This window comes from Varanus komodoensis, unplaced genomic scaffold, assembly GCF_004798865.1.
Source record: "Varanus komodoensis strain SLA01 unplaced genomic scaffold, ASM479886v1 scaffold25, whole genome shotgun sequence".
NCBI lineage: Eukaryota > Metazoa > Chordata > Lepidosauria > Squamata > Varanidae > Varanus > Varanus komodoensis.
Window position 1 is genome coordinate 2,499,060 of NW_025335661.1, and position 8,897 is coordinate 2,507,956.

Consider the following 8,897-nt stretch of genomic DNA (forward strand, 5'->3'; position numbering starts at 1 on the left):
GCTGCCTTCCCCAGCCTGGTGTCCTTCAGATGTTTTGAATGTCAGCTACAGTCAGCCCTGACTCGCATGGCCAGTGGTCCAGGATGCTGGGTCTGCAGTCCAAGGACTGGAGGGCACCAAGCTGGGGAGACTGTTCCAGTGAGTTTACCACGGTTCCCAGGACGAAGAAAATGATTCCAGGATAAGTCACGTGAGGTTGTCAATGCTATGATAATGGCAGGGATGTCATAAGATGTATGATAGGATATTCTTAAGATGGCTGTACTGTCTACATTCCCCCCCACCCCCATTTCTAGGTGTGTGTGTGTGTGTGTACTATCCCACACTCCAAGTAAAGGTTTATTGGAGTGCATGGTATTTCTTGAATATAATGTTGCTCTGCATTGGTGCTGTTCATTTCCTAGGATCTCTTCTGCACAGGCTTCTAAATGTCATGGAATGTATGCTAAGCTCACACAAGGAAAGTGCACATGTGTGTTGTAGCAATGCACGCTATGCACACAAGATACAACCACAGAGTCCTCCCCATCCTGGAAAAATTCCTGCAGATGCCCATGAGAGAACCATGTAACCTCCACTGAGTGCTCTTGGGTTTTTGTCTCCTCCTTAACAAAAGATTTCTGCCAAGCAAAGCTTTGTAGAGGCTGGACATCTGTCGCTCTCTGGGAGCTCTGTATGTGTGTGTGTGTGATCTGGCCATTGAAAAGTACTGACCTGTCAGCCTTGATTGATGGGCACAAGCCTCTGGCCTCAACCCCTCCTGTGGGAAAAGAGGGCCAGCCAAGCAATGCTCTCATTCACATGCTAATAACAGGCTATAAATGCGAGGGAAGCGCAACACTCATGTAAGAGGAAGCCCCAGAAGGCAAGGGAAAGGCCAGCTGCCAAAGGGCTTTCTCCCCTTTCCTCCCCTAAGCCTCAGGGCAGGCTGGGTGGATTACAATGACTGCCACAACCCTGACCAGCAGTGTGCAGAAGCTATCCAGCACCAAAGAGGAAAGGAAGGTAGGTCCCGTTTTATAAATGACTCAATATATATGCACTAGGCAGTTGCTGCTAGCTGTAGATAGACAGAAGCTTTTAAGCGTGCATGGTGTGTGTAAGGCTTTTATATCCAGGTGCTTGCTGTCCATTACTGGGTTTCACTAAGAAGGATCTCCTGATAGAGCATCACTTCTGTCTCGGCTAGTGCCCTGTTGACACTGTGCGGTGGTAAGAAGACATCTAGGTAGGAGTCCATGCAACCATCTGATACAGAAACTAAGGTATAATTGTAATGTGCACACAATCCCTGCTTGTGTGTGAATCTACCTACCTACCTACACACACACAATATATATATAACAGCTGCATTTTTTCATTGTATATAGCCAAGTATAGCCTAATAGTAAGCCATATCTACACAGACTACACTTACAGCAAGCAAGCAAACCTAGATCATTTGTAGTTCAAGTTAAGGATACATGTGATAATAAAATGCCTGGTGATACCAGCTGATTGTGATAATTCATCTACAACCAATGCTTACAAGAATATGTGCAAGTAATCTCTTTGGTTGTCAAAAAGGTTGTCTGAATGAGTTCATGGGCTGGACAACACAAACTTATTAATAAACAGTGGACCAAGGCGTTGTGAGATAAGGGGAAAACACATCACATGAAAACTGTTGTAAGAGTTTTGGAAATGTGTACAGTTCCCACTCTCTGACAGAATTTCACTTACAGATTGCTATTTCTACCTTTGGTAAAGGGTTATTTGAGAATATGAACACTGTAAACCTGTGCACATTTACCTTTGTCTAAGTTTCATTGAACAGATCAGAATTTACTTTGAATAAATATGTACAGGTTTGTGCTATTTGTTTTGCCTATCTAGATTCATTTAAAATTTTATTTGGATGAAAGTTGGGTATATGGGTGGTCATAGCAAAGTGTTTTACAACTGTAGTCTTTTAATATAAGTCACAGAGTGTAAGTCTACAGTATCTTGCCACACAATGCCTATGAAATGCAAAAGGGTGCTCATTTAAGAACAGAATTCAATGCATTTTCCCAGTTAAGCCTTACCCAGTTGTGCATTTGATTTGACCTGCAATATGACTGAAACCTGCATGTGGAATGACCTGACACTCCTCCTTTCATTATTTCAGTTACGAAAACCTTTGATTGAAAGGAAACGGAGGGAGAGGATTAACAATTGCTTGGACCAGCTCAAGGAGACGGTCATTGGGGCCTTTCAGCTTGATGTAAGGATAGGTGGTTACTGTTGCTGTTGTTGTTTTTTAAACATCTGCTTTCGCTCTTCTCCTATTTTGTTTCTCAGAAACTTACAAACTTATTCCTTGTCACAAACCCACTTTGCTGTTTCATTTTTAAATAGCAATCTAAACTTGAAAAAGCAGATATCCTTGAAATGACTGTAAAGCATCTTCAGAATATCCAAAACAGCAAAAATATGGGTGAGTATGGGATTTTTGTACCTAAATGGTTCATGCAGCTTACCCTTCCTTTGTGTATGAAGTGTATTTTCCAACCTCTGGAACTGGAACTGCCAAATAAGATGAGAAAGTTGTTCAAAGCAAATCAATAAATTAGAATAAGAAAGAATAAGAATGGAGGATGTTCTACATCCAGCTTGAAGTTAAATGAATCATAGTAACTGAGCTAACAATGCCTGAGTAATAATAGCCTTGCACAGGTCCCATTTGATGGCTATTTGATGGACAAATAGTCCATATAGAAAATTCTATATATGTTTTAATCCTGTAAATGTTGCAGAGTAAAAATACAGTGCAGAAAGGTTTAAGCACAAATTATCTGATTCCAGTTAGAAAATACTGAGGCTGCAATTTCATATATGTTTACCTACTAATGAGTTTTATGGAGTGCAAAGGGGCTAACTTCTGAGTAGACATGCAGATGATTCCACTGCTTGGGACTACTCTGACAATTTCTTGAGGACTTGAAGAAATACACCCATACACCACTCAACGTCTTTAATGCTACAGGAAGATTATATCTTCCAAGCATTTACGCCACAATATTTTGTACCCAAAAATAAGATTTCAGTGAAATGTAGTTGTGAATCAGTCAACTTTTGCTTATGACATGAATGCAGACAGGTGAAACAGCTCCCTAGCATTTCTTTTATAGTATGACTATTTTAGTTTGGAGTTAAAAATGGTTTGGAGGCTGAGTAATCACACATAGGACTAAACTTGTACAGGGACAAATAGCTATCCCAGCTTTAGCATAAAGATAAGTCTATTAATGGATACTAGTCATGGTAGCTTTATATTGCCACCAGTGTCAGAGACAGTGCACCTGCTGTGGGTGAAAACAAATGGGAGGAAGCCATTGCACTGATGTCCTGCTTGTGGGTTTCCAAAAGGCATCCAGTTGTCTGTTCTGTGAACACACAGCTGAACGAGGTCTGTTCCGGTGTGGCTTGTTTAATGTTCTTAAAAACAATTTAAAACCATGCAGTCATCACTTATGTTTGAGTTGATTTTGTGCTATATTCTTTGAGTAGAAACTTGCAATGAAACTTAGGAAGCAGCCCCCTACTCGCAAGACCTCTCCAGAATCTCAGGCAGGAATTTTTCCAACCGTTCTAGTAGATGCTGATGATTGAAACTAAGACCTTCTGCATGCAAAGCACATGCCCTGCCACTGAACCATGGCCTTCCCTATACTTATTGCTAGACGTGCAAGCCCGTTGTGCAGGGGTTGAAAAGCATCCATGGCACACATTCCCCACATCACTGGATAAGCTCTACAGGTGAATCCATACAGCAGTTTGGGAGGGTGGGGTTCACACTCCAGTTTTGCAGTCCTCATATACTTATGATAGCATCTTATGCCAGTATCTCACATATTTTCCCAGGTCCATGCTGTAAAGGTTCATGACAAGAGTTGGTATAACACCATGAAAGTATGTTCATGATTTAACAAAGTCCTTTCCTTCTTACTATATATTCCTAACAGTTGAGAGGGAGGGAATCTGCTGACTGGATGTGCCTATTCTGGGAGCTAATGTCAATGCTTAAAATTTGAGAGATGCACCCCACCTTTCCTCTACTGGTTATGCTAATAAAATATTGCATATTGGCTATTCTAATACAGTGTTGATGGCAGTTATTGTCTTTCTTTAAAACTCATTATTGCTGCAATACTCGTTTCGTTTGTGAGGCTGCAGTTTCTCAAAACAACCAGTGTCACGGCTAGACCTGGGAATGGCTGGGAAGAGACACAGCTTGAGCTTGCAAGGCTATGCCCTGGAGCATCTCCAGTGATGGGGAGTGTGTAAGCATCCAGATGTTGTTGGATTTCATCCCGATGGTCCCTTGCCATTGGCTATGTCGGCTTGTGCTAATGGGAGATGCATGCCAACAGCATTCCCTCCTCAGTAAATACTTCAGATATACTGAGATGGGTCTGTCCAGAACATCAATAGGTTTCTTCTCAACAGCATGGGTTATAAAGTATTCCTGCCCAGGTAGGAGCTATGCCTGAGTAATAAAAGCCATAACCAATAAAAGCCATAACTTGATGGCTGCCTATGGCTCAGCCCTGCAAACTTATGCTTCTTATGCTGATTCTTATGCTTATATAAGTGTAGTGTATTGTAGATAAAATAATTTCTGTACCACAATAATTTAATAGTATGTCAGGATCATGGGCAGCTTTAAAAAGGTATTCCCAATAAGTAATTGGTACTATTCTTCATATTTTAAGGTACCTAAATTGGGGTGGGAGGGTGGAGGAATAAATGGCTTAACAATGATTAAATGAATATTGTCACAACATTAAAAGCAATAGGTTGTGCCATTAAAGGTTTGGTAGGGATGCATTTCTATACAAGTTTAAAAAGAAAAAAATATCCTACAATTTCCAGCTATCTTCAGCCACCTATATGGATGCTGTGAGCAGTGAGACTTTAGGACTGCTCCTTTCATAGGTAGAATTGCTAACAATGGAACTGTTTAAAAACATTAGGTTGTGTCCAGTGTTAGTTAAACTTAGCTTTTATCCCTGTCAGTGAGTCTGCTCTAAGTAGGACTAGCATTGGATACAACCTAAAACATCAGTGTAAGCAGGTAAGATATTGTTAACCCAAAAGGGCATAGACCTCCAGAACTATCTGGAAAAGGTTTATTATGAGAAACATATTAATAAATGGAATGACAAAGTACTGTGCATTAAAATGTGCAATTTGGATTGATCAAAGGCACTTAATGATGAGCTAAGGATCTGTGCTTCTAAAAAGTATACCAAATTAATATACTAACACAGATTATTGAGCTAGCTTGCTATCCTGGACAACAGAATGTGTGTTTAATAAAGTAAAGTGAAGTTCAAGAAAGGAAGGTGGAACCTGTGTTGACATACAAGCTGCTTGCTTACCATTTTCTGTGAGCTATTTCATCTGTAGTGCAACTTTTGTGCTGCATCTGATACAAACAGGTGAGGAAATGAAGGTGGGAGACAAAGGCCTCCTTCCACTAGGAGCCATAGAGATGCAGGAACTATTTCCCTGTGGAACAACCCAACCACATGGGGGAGCCATGTAGGCTTGGCAGGGTTGAATAGACAGGTCTTTCCCACCACATTGGTAACAACCACCCAAGAGAGAGAGTATTGGTTAAGAGAGAAAGATCCACATGACCGTACATATTTGTATCAGTGACGCTCAGCAAACGTCCATGTGGAACTCTCATTGTATTACTAACTCAGTGCCATATACTGTCTTAATTCTGCTAGAGTTTTGCAAGAGGTTTAGAACTACATTTAATACTCTGCAGAAAAGAACGCTCATACGGTTTTCTAATCCCTACCTCATCCCACTCCAGACTGCAAATATATCACAATTAAAAGCCTATACATAATTGAAAACTGGAACCTGAGATTACATGCATAGCTTCAGAATAATTCCCACTATTATGGGAAAGGGTCAGCCCAATAAGGTATCTGAATTTGGGGGTGATTTCTGGTTGTCTCCCATATTATGTACATGCTGCTATATTTATAAATAAAAGACTTGACTGTATACATTTAGTGACTAGAAGCATCTTTCATTTGTATAAAGCAGATTCTAAAATGGGCCTGGAAGCTCAGCAGAGATTCAGCACTGGATATATTCAGTGTATGCATGAAGTGCACAACCTCCTCCTCACTTGTGAATGGATGGACAAGACCCTTGGAGCACGTCTGCTAAAGCACCTGCTGAAATCCTTGCCCAGATCTAATGGGGAAACCCGCAAGGCAGACTTGAGTTCTGCTGCCCCAGGGAGTGGCAAGAGGAGCACAACAGGATCCAACCAATCTCAGGAGCTGGTCTCCCCCACGGAAGAGAAACAGGGAGTGAAAAAGTCGTTTCAGCCACAGCTGCCCTCACGTTGCAGTCAGCATGAGTCGTCACCTCCTATCCAGATTCTGCAACCCCGTTTTGCACATGGCAGTGTCAGTATGGGGTCTTTAGACATGTGGAGACCATGGTAAAAATGTCTTGGAAGAAACTTATTTTTAACCTTAGACCCTCTTTTATATGTATCTTATAGATATGTCTCTTTAAAACACTTTTTGGAGCAGGTCTGCTCCTGTAGGTGTACTAAAGACCAGGGTACTTCAGGCCGAAGTAAACCTCTACGTAGCCTGCATTGTAGAAGGCTGCTATTATATTGTATTTATTTAATGCATCTAAATTATTTAATAGAATCTCTCTTGGGCTTTCTTTAGTGTACATGACTTACATAATGTTCTTTTTTTCACGTTATTAAAAAAATTAACAACTGGATTAATAAAAATAGAGGCAACAATGAAATGTTTGTGTTCGTTCTGGGTTCATACAGCTACTTTTCTCAGTTCCATTTAATTTTCTTTCTTAAGCTTTTCATATATTTTATTATTCTAGCTGGAATTTTATTATTCAAAAGAGTGGAGCTCAGAGTCCATTTCTGCTTGTTAGGAGGAAGATACTTTTCTTTCAATCTTACCAGTTTGCTTTCCAAGAAATGAGTGTTTTGTGACTGGAGATACCCACATGTGTTATAAATGGGCAAGCCCCATGGCTGGCATTTGGTGAAAGACCCCAAACATTCTCAAACTTTCAAATGTCCCCACTGGCCCCCCAAAATTGGAGGCTCCTGACACAGACAAAGGCTTGATGGAGGAGTAATAAACACCGAGAAGAAAACAACAAACTCTTGGGAGTTTTGAGTGCAATAATAATAACTCTAGGCCAAAACATTATTTCTTAAAGGGAAGTATTGGTTCAATACCTATTTACAGCTAGGTTTCTGTTCTTCTTTGTGTTACTCCCAGTAGTTTGTTTGTTTGTTTATAAACTGCACCCAGTAGTCCCACACAGGATTCCCTGCAGTTGCAACACACGTCTCATTTTATTAAGAGAATGTGCTCCCTCCATGCCCTCCTGAACACAGCCGGATAGTGGCTCAGAACTCCAGGCAAGCCCAACTCACAAGACAAGAATGACAGGGAAAAAAAACTCTGCTTACAAGTGTAGGCAGAGTCCAAACTTGACCGGTAATGTTTGGTTGCTATGGCTTGAAAGCAACTGGAAGTGCTTTTCAGTTAAAAGTAAAGGGCAAGGGAAAGGGATCCCTTACTTAAACAAACATTCTGCATACTAATTGATGATTGCTCCCCCCCTCCCTCCTTGGGAACATGGAAGCCAATTATATACATTGATTTGTTTGATGAGAGTTTGGAAGAGTGACTGTCATCACCTTGTATTTTAGCACCTTTCTTTGTGAAACTCGTTCCCTTTTATCCTCTCCTCTTGGAAAGTCATTAGCAATGATAGCACAGGGATGGCAGGATTAGCAGCTGCTTCTGGGGAGAAGAGGCTGCCTCCTAAAATGCTCTTAAACTGCACTGATTTATTCAGAAGCTGAGGCTGGGACAAGCTCATCACCAGCTGGAGCATGTCTCCCCTGCTGGTCCCTAGCAGCCCTTTTCATGGCATTGGCATTGCAGGCCCAGTCCGAGCTGCCTTGCTGAGGGAGACAGAACAGCAAAACCGTGGCTACTCTTCTCTCAAGTCAAGATGCACAGTAGCCCAGGCCAGCAAAGCCGAGCATGACAATTCCACCAGCTCCTTTTCTCATCCTCTGGCCATACAAATAAGAATAATCAAATTGATCGCCTTTTATGACACTCCAAATCAGCTTCAGTGGTCAGCTGCCTCTTATTGCTGAATGGTAGGGCTGGCTTTGGGCATTGCTCTCGAGTTTGGAAGGGTGGGCACTTTTCGTTCTTTCTAGCGGGGGAGTGCTGTTAATCTGTGGTAGCAGAACCAAGAAGCACTTACGACACTCTAAAGTCTAACAGGTCTATGCTGGTGTTAACTTTTGTGGGCAATGTCCACTCCATTAGATGCATGTCAGACTATACAGATTGGCCAAATGGAGCTCAGCACAAGGCATATCTGAGAGAGTGGACAGTGTCCATGAAAGCTATCAGAAATTCAGTAGCAGGTAATTAAAAAACAAATAACACTACTGCATCTTCACGATGCGAAAACTGCAACCTTGGCATGAATATTAGCTCCTCAACATTTTTATAAATATGCTTATGGTATTTAGAATAAATTAAACAGTCTTTTAAAGTATTTAAAAACAGTCCTATCCCTAGGTTAGAAGTAAGTTCCACTGGGGTCACTTGAGCTGCTTCCTGGTAGATATAAATAACTGAGGTGTTGTGCTTCAGACTATGAGTCCTAATGTGACCTGTTCAGGGGTCCAAACTGACTACCCATGGCCCCTTTCCCCCAACCACTGGTTTTCTAGTGGTTTTCCAGCTTTCCTACTTTTTTCTTCAGTCTAAGAGTGAAATGTCTCTTCTAAAGCTTAGTTACTGGCAGGAAGAGAATGGCGC

General features: G+C 41.4%; 1 protein-coding gene across 1 annotated transcript; it reads left to right on the forward strand.

Moving 5' to 3' along the window:
* Positions 1-942: 942 nt before the first annotated feature.
* On the forward strand, positions 943-6,500 carry LOC123024671 (transcription cofactor HES-6-like). Its single transcript, XM_044432687.1, has 4 exons — positions 943-1,005; positions 2,150-2,245; positions 2,380-2,458; positions 6,091-6,500. Exons 1-4 carry the CDS (start codon positions 943-945, stop codon positions 6,498-6,500), a joined length of 648 nt encoding a protein of 215 aa, XP_044288622.1.
* The last annotated feature ends 2,397 nt before the right edge of the window (positions 6,501-8,897 follow it).